The 18,041-nt window shown below is 35.3% G+C and overlaps 1 protein-coding gene across 3 annotated transcripts in view; it reads right to left on the reverse strand.

Moving 5' to 3' along the window:
• RALGPS2 (Ral GEF with PH domain and SH3 binding motif 2) overlaps positions 1-11,104 on the reverse strand; it is a gene marked incomplete at both ends in the record, with an annotated part of 108,087 nt that extends 96,983 nt beyond the window's left edge. For 2 of the 3 annotated variants that reach the window (XM_084249108.1, XM_084249107.1), the window contains 3 exons: positions 4,359-4,409; positions 5,903-6,007; positions 11,048-11,104. In XM_084249108.1, the coding sequence (XP_084105234.1) occupies positions 4,359-4,409; positions 5,903-6,007; positions 11,048-11,104 (213 nt within the window). The remainder of the gene's footprint in view (positions 1-4,358; positions 4,410-5,902; positions 6,008-11,047) is intronic. The other variant, XM_084249109.1, reaches the window with a different exon arrangement.
• Positions 11,105-18,041: the final 6,937 nt, after the last annotated feature.

Here is an 18,041-nt window from a genome sequence, read left to right on the forward strand (position 1 = left end):
CCATTTATAGTCTCAAGCTATCTGCATAACTGAACACTAGAAACCAAATGGGGGTGTGAAGGGAAAGCACCAGCTGGGTTTTTATAACTGACCATCTGGGCTTTGTAACTAAACACTGGGATGGGGGATGGGGAGGGTAGGAGAAGCGCTCCAATTCCAGCTGTTTGAATAGTGCTGGTCAAGCTCCAATCAAATGGTCCATTTTTAATATCCTGGAGACTGATAGAAACAGGAAAAGCTGGGCCCCTGTCCAGCCTGGCAATCGACTGAGGTCAGGGCAGGCTCCTGAGCTGGAGGGTTCCAAGGAACCCTCCTGAGTTAGCCCCGGTAGGGTAGGAGGCAAATTGCACCTGATGCCCTTCACTGGGGCTGGGTTTAATAATCAAGGGGCCCTGCTTCCCTTCTACCTCCACCCTGATCCAAGACACCATCTTTCACCTGTCTCCTTAATTCAGTCCTTGGTACCACCTTTCTTTCCCTCCATGCTGCCTTTCCCACATACCCTAGTCGGCAGTCAGAAAGAGCTAATTAAAACCTAAGTCAGAAAATATCACTCCTCTGCCTGAAACCCTCCAATAACTAGCCACCTTTTTCAAATTGATGGTTCTTAAGGCTCCACACCATCTAGCCCTCTTTCTATTTCTCACCTCTCCTATTCTCCCTTGTTACTCACTGTAGCTCCCTGGCCTTTGCCTTGGTTGTTCTCTGCCTGAACATTCGTCTTTCAAACATTCACATGCCTGCTCCTTATTCTCCTCTAATCTTTACCTTTTCGTTAAAGTCTCCCCCATCTAAAACCACAGCTCCCACCACTGTTCTCTCTCCCTAGCTTCTTCTGGCTGCTTTATGTTTTTCATGACACGCTGTATTTCACTTTACTCAAACGCAAGGTTTACAGGTGGAGGAAGTTTAGTCCTTTTGTTTACTGCTTATCTCCAGCAACTGAACCGTGGTTAGTATACAAGACACTTGGTAAATAATTGTTGAATCACACGTAAATGTAAAACTGCAACTGACAATAAAGACGTGAGAGTGCTGGGAGAGACAAGAAAAGCTTACCTGAGAAAGTCAAATTTGATCTGAGAACTGAAGTATGAGTACTTAAGAGTTAAATAGGATGCACAGCAGCTTAATGATGGGAGAGACTAAAAGGCCAGAAATCTATCCAGACCAGGAAGAGGTGAAAGGGTTTAAGATGAGATTGGAGAAAGGAGGAAAAGACAAAACTATGATGAGAACTGTAGACCATATTAGCATAGGTTATCTTTACCCTCTTTGAGCCACAGGAAGTCACTTAAGTATTCTAAGCAGAGGGATCATATGAACAGATTAACATTTTGGAAAGATTACCATGGTTACTGGGTAGAGAAGAGTTTAAAAGGGTCAGAGTAGATGCAGGATATGAGGGTACTTCAGTTCAGTTGAGATAAGATGGTTTCTTGGATTGCGTTGTTGAGAGTACAAAAAGAATAAGATACTTAAGAGATTAAAAAAATCAAGGGGATTGGTGTGAATTAGATAAAAAGAAAACTTTTTTATTTAAATATTTTATTTTATATAATTCTTACATCATTTTTCATCTTTGCACACTTTTTTCATCTTTTACATCACTTTTCATCTTTTGGTTATATTCCCCATACAATTGCACCTCCCCCCCCCTATTTTGACTCTAATCCTTCCTTTCCCCACCTCTCTCTTTCCCCCCCTGCCTCCAGTAGTGTGTCTCTGGTTTATAGTTGCTTGTTGATTTTGATTTTTACTTTGTATTGATTAGTCTTTTTCCTGGTCTCTTATTTAGGTTTTCTAGATTCCTGCTATGAGTGAGACCATCCGGTATTTTTCTTTTTCTTTCTGACTTATTTCGCTGAGCATGATCCCTTCTAGCGCCATCCATGTTTCTGCAAACTGCATGTGTTTATCTTAGATAAAAAGGAAACTTTAAGGCTCACTTTGAAATTTCATATTCACTTGAAATCTGTCTTCAAGAAATCATTATCCATATCTTCAATGTCTAAGCCCCTGTCCCCTGAGCTGCAAATGATTACTGAGCATTCGTACTGTGGCTACCTCAAATAAAAATATACTATAATTGTAAAATAGATACAGGATTTTAAAGGCTTAGTACAGAACAAAAGAACATAACACATGCAAATAAATTTTACACTGACTACAAATTGAAGAATTTTGGACGTCATAGATTGAGTAAAATCATCAAAATTAAACTATTTCTTTGTACTTTGTAATGTGGCCACTAAAAAATGTAAACTTACATGAGCACCTCACATTATATTTCTATTGGATAGCCCTAATCTCACGTGAAACAGAAATACTGTCACTGCAGTTTATTCAAAAGGAATAAGGAAAAAAACATCTACGGAGGAAAAAATCAGATTTCCGTTTGTCTTATTTATAGAAAAGATTGCTCCTCATTTCCTATGGCTAATCTATTCAGAGAGCTCTCCATGTTATGGGGGAAAAGTCAGAAAAATACAGAACTATAGAAATAACAAGGACTCAGAGATCATTTAGGCCCACGCCTTCATTTTATAAGTAACAAACCTGAGCTACTAAGTGATTAAGTTACTTACTTAAGAAATCACAGGACTACTATTGTCTATACACTATGTGTGAGATATCACAATGCATACATTGGTCACTGCCCCCAGTTCCTGGCAGAGTCCCTGAAACCTTTGTAATTTCTTGGGAGATAAGAATACTAGGAGTGCATTATTTGTTCTAACACTTGGTCTTTGACCCAGGTTCCAGACACAAACCTCCTTAAACCCTGGTAATTTCCTGGGTGATAGGAATATCTTTTGTTCTAATGAGGCAACTCATGGCTGGTCACTGGAAAGACCAAAGCCATAATTCGAGGCTTGGAAGTTTTAGTCCCATCTCCCATTCACTTAAGAAGGGAGTGGGCTGAACATAAAATGAACAACTGATGGTGCCTACAAAGCAAAGCCTCCATAGAGATCCCAGTAGCATGGGGTTCAGAGCGGTTCCAGGTGGGTGACACATTCACACTGGAAGGGTGATGCACCCAACTCCACGAAGACCCTCTCAGATCTCAACCTATGTATCTCTCTTCATCTGCTCATCTGTATCCTTTAATAAAATGGCAAAACCTAAGTCTTTCCCTGAGCTCTGGGAGCCACTCCAGCAAATTAACATAACCTGAGAAGGGGGTTGTGGCATCCTCTGACTTGAGGATCAAATAAGATGATGAAATAAGATTAAATAAGATGCTGTGGGTAACCTAAGAACATACCATGTATGGCTGGCATCTGAAATGGGATGGGGACAGTCTTGTGAAATTGAGTTCTTAACCTGTGAGATCTGATGCTAGCTCAGGATAGTGTCAAAATTCAGTTAGGTTGAGGGTTAACAGGTTACTGTTGCAGAGAATTGCTTGGCGTGGAAAGAAACATCCACACTCTTGATGACCTGGAAGTGAAATGTTTTGTGTGCATAGTAAAGGAAGCTCGGCTCACAGGAGAGAAACACGGAGTAAGGAAGAGCTGTATTTTTCTCTATACAGAAAGAAAAACTGAGTTTTTCTTTTACACCATGAAAACAGATGTTTTCTCTGCTTTTCAGTCCATTATAGGTTCCATGTCATTGTAGATTTGTAAATATCACAACAAATACACTATATTTTGTTCCCCAAATAGCTTAAACATTTCAGTATCATGAATGGTGTAGTGTGGGGGCACAAAATCATATTTACATTCTTACTTCATAAGAGTGGGAAAAGCATCTGCTTTTCGAACTTCAAAACTTAGCTATCATTGTCATTCTGTTTCCTCAGATACTACCATATGCAGGTTGTGATAATTATAAGCACACCACACAAGCAGGTATACACACACACACACACACACACACACAAAGGTAGTATAATAAATGATTTAAATGTTAGTTTCCTTCCTTTTAATAAAAATAAAAAATGACATTCCTAACATTCTTTTCCCCGAAATGTCAAAATACATTTACAAAGTCTCAAAGTAAAGGTATAAGGGAAAAGATAACTGGAGTGAGTTGGCAAACCCAGTTTCTTATTTCCATTCCTCTATTAAAACTCTACAAAGTCTTAAGTAAATCATTCAATTTCTTTAAGTCTATTTTTCCCTTCAATAAAGTAATAATCAAATCATCCCAAATGATTCAAATAGTTCTATCTATGACTGACTGGATAGCTAGCTATGAATGCTACGTGAGTTTCTGAGGCCTGAACAATACATAGGTAAGTTACATCAAAAGTTTTAAACATTTAAAAATATGAAGTATAATTTAACATTCTAAACTATAACTGACCACTTGATATATTTAAAAGGAAAGTTATTAAAACTACTCACATCTGGTTGAATGGCTTTAAATACTGGAACATCCATTAGCGTTATCTGACCCTGAAATAAAAAGTAACAAAATGATAATTCCTTCTTTTGGATTCCATGAGACATACATTCTAAATTAAAACTATATTCTGAACTGAAAGTCAAAACTTTATCAGAGAAAAGTATCAATTTTATAAGGGCTTACAGAAAATAAATATTTAGTCCTGTAGTAATGTAATTATTTCTAATTATCATAAGCCATTGGTATTTTCTTGTGAGATAAATTTGGTATTTTCTTGTGAGATAAATGAGGTAAAGAAAAATAAAAAAAATTAAAAAATTTGGACAAAGCCACAGAATAAATCAAAAGCAAAAATCTGATCTACGGGAACATGGAGCAGTGTTCTTAATGTGACTATTAAATCTTATCTACTTAATCAGTAAAATAAAACATGATATTAATAAAAATATTTTCTTTTTGATTTATAAGAAGTAATGAAACTAAACCCACAGTAACTCATATCTAAGAACAGGAGGAAAACAACATACCAAAGAATATATGTTATGACCATGCACAGTTTATTCTTAGAATGCAAGAGAGGTTTACTATCAGGAAATCAATATACTCTTAAATTAAGGGAGAAAGTACATAAATGGACACATATCAATTAAGAAATAAGTTTTTCTTGTTCATTTTGACATTGTGCAAAAATGAAAAATTATGTAAAAAATATATAAAATTTTAAAAATTAAAAAAATAAAGTTTATTAAAAATTAAAAAAATGTTTTTCTAAGTATCTTTCATGATATTGCAATAATGTCTTCAAATTTCATTTAAAATTTTTTTTAATATACTTTATCTGCTTAAGTTCTGAAAGTACTTTTTTTCTGATTGCGGTTAACACTTGCTTGCATTGTTTTTGGTATTGTGGAAGTACGGAATTCCCTCCTGACCCCCAATTATTGCCACCCCAGCACACCTGCCACTGAATCACCCAGTCCATTTGTGCTCTGTTCTCCCTGTTCTCATCCCCTTCCTACAGCCCTTTCCCCTCTGGATACTTCAGAGGTACATTTAGCTTTCAAGGGTCAGTTAGTAAGCCTGTTTTTATCTGATCCAGTATTTATCTTTCTTCTTCTGACTTATTAGCATTAACCATTTTAGTTCCATCCATGTTGCCACAAATGGTAAGATACTGCCTTTTTTGATGACTGAGTAATATTCTATTCGTACACATATCACATCTTAATTTTTGAACTTATAAAAAAGTAAAAATATTTCTTACATATGTTCAAAAAAGTATAGTTGGCTTGGGGAGATGGTAGAGATGAAAGCAATTACCATAAAGGTACATATTATTACTTACACCAAGTTAAAAGTATAACTTATGAAGCTGCCCGAGAAGTATCTATTGCTCTTCTCAATTTTCCCACGTCATCCCTCTGCTTGCTCCTTCATCTAGATCTAGCTTTTTTTTAAACCCATCTTCTTTGCTATGCCCACATTTTCTAACTCAATGTAAATTATGAGCTAAAACTGGAGAAAGCAGAGGTGGGAGGCTCACCGCATATTCTTCTGGTGTAACCTTCAAAACATCAAATACCACAGCATCAAAGCTTTTCTTCAATTCAGAACCTTTGTCACTTAGTGATTCAGAACTGCTACTTTTCTGTTAAAATGAAAGAAAATGCAGTCATTTTAACACTGTTTCACAGTTAATGTTATAGAAACTAGACTGACTAAAAACTGAGGAAAGAATAAATACTATAGAAAAGTCAGGAAGAACATGCTGCTTAGTTGGAAGAGTACTAAATAAAAGGGTCAGGCAACTTGAAAACTAACCTTGACCTTAGATGTATAGGTTCCTGAGTAAGTAATTTTCTTGTCTGTCAGTTTTCTCATCCTTATTATTTGTGATAGAAATAGGATTTTAAAAATTCAAAGATTTTCAAATTGGACAAAGGGAAGACAGGAAAGTAAAATACATCGATTTATAGTTTTTAAAACTATTTTTATTAAGGAAAAGAACTTATTTTTATAATATTAACCATGAGAAAACATTCAGAACTCCATCAATTAAATAATCCAGTCTTGTTAAGTGATGTCTGTCTGTGAATGTACAATTGATGTTGTTCTTCCTATTACATTACAAATTTAAGTGTTTTCTGTTTGACTTTGTTGTTACTATATATAGAAAAAAGGGTGGCTTCTGGCTCTGAAAATCTTATTATTTTTTTCAATTTCCACTTCATCTGTACTGTGAGATAAAAACATATTCATAGCTGAAATTAGACCATCGTAACTATAAAAACTGATTTAACTTTTATCCCCTTTTAAAGTTACACTATTTTGGTTTCAGGTGTAATATTTCTCACCTCAGCAACTTGTATGTATCATACCACACCCATCGCTAAATGTCCAGTCAAAATCTACTACCAATCAGTCCCTTCCAACTATTCCCTCCTTGCTCCTTCCCTTCTGGTAATTGTCATTCTGTTGTCAGAGTCTAATTCCAGAAGTGAATGAAATAATACAGTATTTGATTTTCTCCTTCTGCAGTATATGTCCTTTTGTGACTGGCTTATTCTACTTAGTATAATGTCTTCAAGGTTCATCTACGTCATACCACAGAATTTCCTTCTCTGTTTTTTTAGATCATGCTCTACTAAATGGTGACAAAGTTATGAGGTTATATTTAATAGCACAAAAAAATGATCAAAATTTCAAAGATCGAGGTATAAAATGTCAACCTAGCAGCTGTTGTATGTCAGTTTCAATGCCTCATTTTTATTTCCCCCCACTTTAGTAACAGCTAAATATCAAAGTCATTAGAGAGGAAGATATCTGTGATTAATTTTGGAAAATCCCCAACTACTATATAACTTCAAATATTTCTTCTTTCTCTTCTCCTTCTGATTATGAGTATGTTAGAACTTCTATTGTTGACCCACAGTTCCAGTTCTTAGATACTGTGTTTTAATTTTTTTTCATTCTCTTTTCTCTCTGCATTTCAGTTTGTGATGTTTCTATTGACATATCTTCAGGCCGAATGATTCTTTTCTTTATTGTCTACAAGAAGCATATCTGTGAGTTGATCAAAGTCATTCTTCATTTCTGTCAGAATGTTTCTGTTTTCTAGCATTTCCTTTTGAGTCTCGGAGTCTCAATATCCCAGCTTTCATGTATCCATCAGTTCTTACATCTTGCCCACTTTTTCCATTAGAGACATTAGCACTATTAATCATGGTTATTTTAATTCCCAGCCTGGTAATTCTAACATTTCTGCATACCTGAGTCCAGTTCTGTTGCTTGCTTTGTCTCTTCACACTCTGTTTTTTCTCACTTTTGTGCATGCCCTGTAATTAGCTGAAAGCCAGACATGATGTACCGTGTAACAGTAACTGAGGTCAACAGGCCTTTAGTATAAGAAGAATTTCTATGTTTATCTAGGTAGGATTTATGCAGTGTTGACTGTTTGTGGTTGCTAGAGGTGTATGAGTCTTCAATTTCCTCCAGTGTCCTTCCTTTTGTCTTTCCTATTGTCTTTGGGTTTTCCTAGAAACTCCTCTTTTGACAAGAGTTTGAGTTTCACAGTTCTTTTACAATTGCAATCCTTTATTATACAGGAGTCCTGCTGATATGGTGGAAAGGTGGAGAGAAGGAGAGCAAATACCCTATAATCTTACCAGAGCTCAATCTTTCAGTGAGCAAAGTTATAACAGAAGTATGAAAAGCTAAGGGTTTATACGAACATAGCCATATGTAGTATTCCTTCATTAGGATCTAAGTTTCAAGTGGAAGATTAGTAACAAATCCACTAGCAAGAAAATGTGGGCCATTGTGAGCAGTCTTGAATGTAAGGCTGAGGGTCATTTATATTTAATTAGTAAGACAATGAGGAACAACATAGTTTAGTAACACTATAAAGTTTAATAGCTGTATTTTAAGAGTATTAAAACTGAACATCAATCAAACAGATGAAAAATACCAGAAAACAGAAGTGCAAACCCAACTAAAAGACCACTGTTGCAATAATCTAGACAAGAAACAATGACCTAATTAAGATGGTAACAGCAGAAATTAAGAACTGGTTCTTTGAAATGTGTGCTGGACGGGTCCTAAGACACCTGCCAAGCACCTCCACAATGTGGTAGTTAGTCACTTGCTTGCATTACCCTTTCCACCTGAAGTTGGGTAAAATCTGTGACCTGTTTCTAACCAACAGAATATGGCAAAGATGAGGGGACTTCATTTCTATGACCACATTACAGACTACTATAATTTCAGTTCTGCTAGCAGACTCTGCCTGAGAAAATGATTGTGGTAGGCAGAGAGGTAAGTTAAAGACAAATTCAAAGATTTAAACTCAGATGACTAGGGAGATGGTGAGGCTCTTAACAGAAATCAGAGGAAGGGGTTGGCCTATTTTCTTAGGTTGTGGCACAGAATAGTAATTAAGTAGCTTGCTTTTGTTCATATTGTAAGTGAAACATCTGATCCATCAGAAATATTTAATAAAGCACAGTTAATCTTTTATTTTTTATTTATGCATACAAGAGCTGGGGTGTAGGCCGGGGGGTGGGGAGGGGTTGAGAGGATTCACCAGAGACACAGTGGGGAAGAGAACAGGTGGACTGACTAAAATACACTGCTGAGGGGAGCAGCTGGAGAGAAAGGAGAGGTCTCTCTTCAATGCTGGGGACTGAACTAGTGCTGCAGTGGCTGCCAATAGTGTCATAGTGCTGGAAACGTGGCGAACCATGTTCCATACACAAAAACTAATTCAAAATGGATTAAAGAATGGGATATAAGACTTGAAACCATAAAATGCTTACAAGAAATCATAGGTGATACACTACCAGATATCAAATGGCAAAGATGTATTTGGGGATATAACTATTCAGGGAAGCACCTCCAACAGTAAGGGGAATAAAAGAAAAAAAAAAGGGACTACATCAAACTAAAAAGAGTTAATACTTCAAAAAGTACCCCAAAAAAGTGCCATCTACAGACTAGGAGAAGATATCAGCACGACAAACATCTGAGAAAGAGTTAATTTCCAAAATACATAAAGAACTCACACAGCTCAACAAAAACAACAAGAGATCCAATCAGAAAAATGGGCAAAAGACAAAATCGACTTCTCCAAATGGCCTACAGGCACATAAAATAAAATGCACAACATCACTTATTACTAGGTAAATAAGTCAAAATTGCAATAAGGTATCACCTGACTCTGATGAGAATGACCTGTCAAAAAGACATGAAATAACAAATGTCGGTGAGGGTGTGGAAAAAAGGAACTCTCATCCACATTGGTGGGAAATGGTGGAGATTGCTTACAAAAATAAAAATGGAAATACTCTATCATCCAACAATACCACTGCTGTATATTTATCCAAAAAATATGAAAACAATAACACTAAAAAATGTATGCACCCCTATGTTCAGAGCAGCATTATTCGTAATAACCACGTCGTGGCACCAGCCTGACTGCCCAACAACAGATGACTACTTAAAGCAATTGTGGAATTTATACTCAATGGAACACTGCTCAGCTATTAAAAATGATGAAATGATGCTTTTTGGGACAAAAATGGCCAGATCTTGAGGTGATTGTGCTAAGTGAAATAAGCCATAAAATGAAAGTAGCTGCCAGATGGTTTTACCCATTTGTGGAATTTAAATAACTAAAGAAAACTGACAAAGCGCGCAAGAATAATTGGAGGGGACTGAGGAACAAAGGCGAGGATAGGGAAGGGAAGTGATAGGGCACACACTGTACTTTTGGTGGAGGGTGAGTGACGTTTGTGCACATATGAAGGTGATGAAGTTATACTCTCTAAATTACAGTTACGTAAATGACTGACAAAATGTTTTTTAAAAGAAATGCTTAACAAAATTTTTAAGGGAAGCCAGAGTTAGAAAAAATATATAAAAATCATATACAGAAGAAAAATAAAACCATAGACTTAGAATATTTTCAATGATATCAAAGCCTGAACAACTGGCTGGGGCAAAATGAAGTGAATTTATGAAGGAAGGTTGAGGCCAAAGTGCTAAAGGGACATAAACATTATTCTAATTCTTTATAGTAGGCAACAAAATAAGAGGAAATACAGGTATTAGATGCTAAAGTTATTAAGGAAAGGAGTAAGTACCCTAGATTTATAAACAAAGCAAAAAAAAGAAAGAAGGCAAGGTAAAAAATGAAATCACAATAGATTAACTAGAGAGATGAACAACTAGTTCAGTGTTTAATCTTAACACTCTAGCTGCAAACCAGAGCAGCTCTTCCAACATGCCAGTGTGGTTCTTTGCTCTCCTCCAAGAGGCTAGAATAAAAGAATCTAGATGGTATCTAAAATTTAGTGGTTCTAAATAAAAGTATCTTTCTTTGCCCCACTTGTCCTGGTACCTTCAAGGTTAATGTAATATAAACATATTCTGAAAAGAAATTCTATGTATTCTTTAAAACTAAACAAATTTTTAGGAAATCATTGTCAAGGATCTTAAATGGATAAGGATTAACTACTTTTATGATATACAGTGAACATATGAATGATAAAATCTAAAAATTTTTTTTAAAAATAAAAAATCTGTAGCCCTTTTTCTCAAGATCTGACTTAAATCTATGAACAGCCATAATCCTTGAAGAATCAGAATGCCTGGCAAGAAACTTTACAACTAAGTTCTTGAACGCCCTTACCTCCGAAGCAGGAGCAGCAATATTAACATTGCTAGCCTGCCCGTTCATGAGGTCCATGCTTCCCACAACATCAGTCCCTGTGCCGATGTCAACAGTAACAGAAGACTGGCAGCCTCATGTCCAAGATCGCAAATACATTATTATTCCTGTAACAAGAAACAGAAAATTTTAAATTTATCTTTTTGGAAGTTTAAGAAAATAAATCCACGCCGCTATCATGACAAGAAGTATTTCCATTTTAAATGAACTCTACTTTTTATTTCAGTTAAAGCACTAAATCCAGTTTGAAGATAATTCTACATGTGTTTTTTCAATGATTTTTATTCAAATAATCAGAAATAATAAATGGACAGTACCCATTATATGTTACTATTATGTTCATCAGCAAAGATCATGTTTTCACTTGTGAAGAAAATTCAAAAACTTTTTTAGTTTTAAGTAAATAAAATATAAAAAAAATGGAAAGTTAACACATGGCATAAAGCAATCAATTCTTAGAGACTTAAGTAACCCCTAAATAAATAATACTGAAGTTTACCTTTGCTGGCAATGTAATTTACAGAGGTATTACATTTCATTAAAAATAAAAGAACATGTCATAAAATACAATATGTGGTATGGTCAATCTATTATCTCACTGATCTTCACAAATATTAGACTGATTAAGGAAGAGAGTGATATACTCAGATAATAAAGACACAGAGCCTCTGAAAAATGCTGGTGAACTGAGAATCAAGAATAAAATTCAAGCTACCTAAAAGTCTAGTCAAATATTCTTTCCACAAAGCCATGCTTCTTTCTGCTTTACTAGGAGACAAAACATTTATTGGAGGCTCTAAGCCCTTTCCATAGATATCTTGGTGTTACCTGACTAAGTAACTTCAACCGTTTGGTTGGCATTTCGTCTCTATAAAATGACAGGAGTAAATGAATTTTAAGGTTCTTTTCCAACTTCAAATTTCTATGATGTTTTATAAGACAAACAAGTATCTATATAAATTAGGTAATTTAAACTATACTCACTTCAACAACTGATTTTGAAAGGTCAATAATAATTTTCTTAATGATAAATTTCTTTTCTCTGAAGAGCAATACACGACAGTGATTTAAAAGAACAAATTCTAAAACAAGACTGCCCAAGTTTGATTTGTGAATGCAGTTTAAATTATCTGTACTTAGTTTCCTTGTCAATAAAATAAATAAGCTACTTCATAAAGGTGTGGTCAAGAGAAATAAACTAATACATGCAAGCAACCTATACCAGTGCTGACACATGATGTGTGCCACTATGATGATGGTGGAAGCTTACAGTAGAAAGATTTAGGATGGAAGGTCTCACAAGGACAAAAATCAGAGGTAGGATAATTAAAGCTAGTCATTAAACCAGCTACAGAAGTTTCCAGGAATCTTAAGTGGGGGCAGAAGAATTATCATTTCCAAAAAAACAACCTAACTTGACCCCAAAGCCACAAAATTCCACAAAGGAATGAACTCCCCAAAGAACACTATATAAGAACCGCCCTTGCTCTGGCAAAATGCATATCTTGTCCCAAGACTACCCACCTGCATCTTTGCAGATGTCTCTTTTCCTTAATAAACCTGTCCCTTTCAAATGCAGCCTTCTGGCCCTCTATGTCTGTGCAGGCACCTCTTTTATTCTAACAAGGCGGCTCTTTTAAAACACAGCCTTTGCCTATTTGTGTCTATGCAAATGTCTTTTTTCTTTATAAACTGGCTGTGTGTTGCGGAACAGGAAACTATGCTGAAAACTTTCTCAGAGGATCCGGAGTACCCTACTCACCAAACCCCAATATCGATGCAAATTTTGTCAGCTACCTAAAAAGTTTAAATTTAATAGAGTCTTCTAATTAAAAAAGAAAAGACAAGAACCTTAGAAATACACCTCTGGCAAAATACATTTTGGTGGGCATCACCAAAATCCTAACTGTAACCACTTAGATGTAGAAAATTTGTTGTTTTCAAATACCTAAAATGCCATTACTAATGATAGCGGTCTTCAGCCTTTATCTTTATTTCTTCAGATACATCCCGCCTGCTAAGAGCAAAACATTGTACTAGAATTTTTAAATGATAAAATAATAGAAATAAATGGATTTTAACACCATTTAGAACCCATTTTTAAAAGCCAATGTGAAAACGAATACAGAAATATTTTAATTTCCTCCCATCTGTTTCATTTTATGAGTTTAATATCCTGATGACACTATATTAATAATCAACGTATACTGACACTGCTATAAAAAAAAAATGAGCTTGATCCAAATTCTCTTTGAAAGCAATATTCAGTTTACAATGAAGAGTTTTCAAATGATTTCATTTTACTCTAATCCTAGAGATTAATTTAGGTATGAATTCACAGATCAGGAGTGCCCCCTAGTGTTAAGAAAAATATTTTAATTGTTAAAAGACATGTATCCAATCTACTTTATACACCAAACATTTTATTACTATTTACTGAAAAAAGAGAAAATACAGACCAGAAATAAACATTAGCATATTCATAATCTATAACAGTAAAGAACCAAGTTTTCTCTGCCTACTTTTAATTGAAATATCAGTGAAACAGTCCATGAAAATTAAGGTCGTATTAAAATTCATTAAGTGTAAACAAAAAAAAGTACACAAAGTATACATTAAGAGCACCTTTTCTTTATAAGATAACTACTTGCAAATACACCACATGTCAAAAGAACTTAATACTGCTGACATAACATAAAGCCTCATATAATACCAAAAAAATACCACAAGTTCTAAAGACAGAGACATGGGTTTATACTTGAATTGGTAACTCAGGAACTTTTTGTGCTTTACACACAGCAAAATTTAAATTAACAAATTAAATATATGCTTTAATATTATTTGCTTTCCTGGTGCTCTGAAGGGCACATTACTCATAATGATTACCAACATCACAATATCTCTTCTTTAAATTCATTATTTCCTACTTATTCTCTTCTGAAACTTTCAAAGACACTTAACTAATTTTGTTTAAGGAATGAACAAGGGGGTTAAATGACAACTTCCCATCTCATTTCCTAACAGTGGTTACATACTCTTTTCTAATATAATTTTTGTCATCATTACAAATATGCAAAAACAATCATTTTACAAAACATTCTAGAAGAGTCAAGTAACAATAAGAAAAATGGTAGTGAAATGCAAATAATACATTTTCTTTGAAAACATTCAGACAATACAGAGTTGATGTGCTCATATACTCTGGCTTAAAATCTCAGTCTTGGGGCCTCCTTGGTGGCGCAAGGGATTAAGACGCAACCTATGAAGCTATCCACAACCACTGCAGCACAAGTTCGATCCCCAGCCAGGGAGATACCCACATGGTGCAGCAGATCTCTCCTGACTCTCCTGCTGCTCCCCTCAGCAATATTTTTCAGCTGCTCCCCACTCTGTCTCTGGTGAATCCTCTCATCCCCCCGCCACACACCTCTGGCCTATACCCCAGTTCTTGTATGCATAAATAAATAAATCTTTAAAAAAAAATCTCAGCCGTGGAAATTCACGTTTACCAAAACTCTGGTGAAAAAGAAAACACTACATTGATCAAGTTAATCAAGCACAATTTACAACAATAAAAACCAGAAGATACTTGAATGCCAATCGCATAAAAAAAATTCACACGGACAACCATAAGAAACATTAAATAGAAGTGACAGGTTCAAGAGAAACTAAATTTTCTTGTTATAATATTCATATTATTATTATGAGTTTCACGAGGAAAAAAGGGGTATGAGTAAAATACTGTTATTGCAATTCAATATTTAAGTTATTAGTTTTCCTTCTTTTAATTTTTCAAATAAATATTGAAGACACATAATATATGACACTCATGAAAGGCCTGTATTTCATAACATTAACATGAACAGCTGATATACAAGGCTAAAGTGTGCTCACTTCTCTAATTTAAGAAAATAAGTGATTACTCCCAAATTCCCCAGTAATGTTTCAATAATGATGATGAGTAAGAAGATTTTGTTTTCCACAGAATTGATATTGAGCTATATTCTGACAAAAGTTTAATTCAAAATGTGGTTTGCCTTTTAAAACCACTTCTGGTAGAACATGAAGCAAGATTATTTTTCCGATTTATTTGCCATCCTTATAAAGTTCAAGCTATCACAAATTAAAAGAAAGGGGTTCTGATGTACACAGTCAGGGTTATGAAGAGTTGCCCAATGCCTTCCAGAGAGGTCATTGCTCTCCTGCTTTTGTACTTCTACTGCTCTTATCTCAAAATTGGATTGCTGTATTTTCACAGTGATTTATGTATCTCTCCTTAGTGAACTCTAAGTTCCTTGATGCTAAAGAGCCTCACTCAAAACAAAGCACAACAGAAAAGAACCTTATTTCTCATCTCTGCATTCAGGCACATATAGAACATAATACTTGACCTCAATTACCTACTTTAAAAGTATCTGTTTAAAGAATGAGTAAACAATTGAACAAAATGATTGTTCACAGTATCACATAAATATCCACACAAATATCCACTAAAAGTGTAGGAAAATGGCAATCAATTAATACACACAATACTATGAATTTTCTTTGATGTAACACTGGTTTACCACTGTATGTGACCCAAAGGTATAGGATCACATTTCCTGAAATGCATGTCACCACACCACACCCACCCCCACCAAGAAACCCAAAGCCCGCCACTACGCATTTTTAAAGAATATGATAGGATTTCTATCTCCACAACATGGCTAACGAAGTAATATAAAAATCTTTGTACTACCAAAGATATTTGAAAATGGGGGTTTGAATTCTGGTATCAGTTGAAAAGACATGCCCACCAAGACATGAGAACGGGACTGAAACACACACTCTCCTCCCCATCTCACCCTTTACCTAGAAAAAAGCCAGAGATATTAACAGTCTACATACCATTAATAAGAAGATGGTCTATTTAAAAAAATACATATGTATATGTATGTATATATATGTGTATATACCTATATCTTGGAACAGGAAGATAAGAAAATTTATCTGTCTTGCCCTAGGATTTACAGTGAGACTGGAGAAGGGTATCTACAAATTAATCTACAAAATGACCATCTGTATTCCTAGTCATATTCTTCCCCTCCCACCCAAATATAAAATTTAAAATTATATACTATCAGCATGGTCCAAGACCCTCAAATCAAGAAATTCTCATAAAATATGTTCATAAGTCATTGAGAATCCTAGAACCCAAAGCAGATAGGGGAATGAAAATTTGGGGAGAAACATTCCTTCAACACAGATGTGAGACTGTGACAAAAAGTCCTGCCAGCAAGTGCAGAATAAAAATTTATCGACTCTATACATAAACAACCCACTGCAAGTAAAAGCAGAGAACAACAACTACTAAGAGGACCTCTCCAGAACTTAAAAGGAAAATTTATCCGATACAGCTATGAAACAGTAGAGGCTAAAATCAGAACAAACTGAAAACACAACATGTTATGAAAGAGCAAGACAAATTTGTAAGCGAACCAAATAAAATGTTTTTAAGAAAATAAGTATATAGTCATTGTTGAATTAAACATCAGATTAAACACAGAGAACTTGTGAAGTTGGAGAGAAAAGAAATTACGCAAAAATTCAATACGAAGAGTAAATGATATAGAAAAGTGAAGGAAGAGCAGCACAGCTTAGGAGGAGTTCCAGAAGAAGAAAAGGAACAGAAGGCTAAATTACAGAGACAAACTTATGTTCCCAGAATACGTTAAAGACATGTATTTTCATATTCAGAAATCACCAGACTTGATCAGGATAGCCATATTCTACATAATCACTTTAAACTGGAAAATATCTGCTTAAAGAGCAAGTAGAATAAGGAACTTTTTTAGTTAAATGGGAGCAAAATTTAACTGAAAGCTTCTCACCAATACCAAGACACAGGAGAAAATGGAACATCTTCAAAGTGCTAAGAGAAAATAGCTGTCAATTATACCTAGCTAAATCTTCGTTCAAGAGAAGGCAAAATGCTTTTTAGACAAAAATTACCACAACATTAGTCCATATGACATGTCCATGAAAAACTAGTTTATCTCAAAGTGGAAAAATCTATCCTGGTTTCTGTTTAACTTTGCAGTAGCTGAAAGTAAAGCTAGGAGCAGAATTATCTTAACCATGACTGCTAAAATGATAAACGTTTTTTGATGATTGTCGGTGTTCAAAAAACTCTAATTTATAGTTACTTTTAAAAATAATAATCTACTTGTACATGAAAGAAAATAACTCTCCTTTAATAGAAAATCCTATCATTTGTTTTATATATCAAAATACACAAAACAGACCAAAGAGCTGAGACTTATGGATGCTGATTATCTAGAAGGCTCTGCTCTAAGTGCCTTTCCATCAAAGGTCATGCAATCATCAAAACAACCCTACAGTGTAACAGGGCTATTTTCCCATTTTCAGAGATGAGCAGTCACATAATTTGCCCAAGTTACACACTGGGCAGGCAGCTGGAAGGGAGAGAAAGGGGGGAAAAGATGGAGCAGAAAAGCAAAACACAGGAAAGATAAGGGACAGAGGAAGGGACAGAAACAGCAGGACAGAAGGAAGGGGTGGGGAAGGGAGAAGGGGAGAGGTAAGAGGAAGGTAAAATGAGGGAAGGAGGGGAACAGGAAAGGGAACCTGAAAGGTTCTGCTGGGCAAGTTTATAATATGGCTATAGGGCGGGAAGGCATAGAAAATGAAAGAATCCGAGACTACCACCACTTTGTTAAACTATGATTTTTTTCAGCTTCAAGAGTCACATGATTTCTACAGGCAGAAATTATGCCTAGGTTTATAAAGGAAGACAAATTGAAGCGCAGAAAGGAAGCATTGTAGAAGTAAAAACACAATCAACAAAAGTGCAAATTTAGATGTAAACTTGGCCCAGAGATGAGACTGATATGGAGCTGTGTCCTGCTTGCTGGGAGAACCTTTCTGATGAGATCTGGATTGGTTCAAAGAAGTG

This window comes from Talpa europaea (genome assembly GCF_964194135.1).
Source record: "Talpa europaea genome assembly, chromosome: 12".
Classification (NCBI taxonomy): Eukaryota; Metazoa; Chordata; class Mammalia; order Eulipotyphla; family Talpidae; genus Talpa; species Talpa europaea.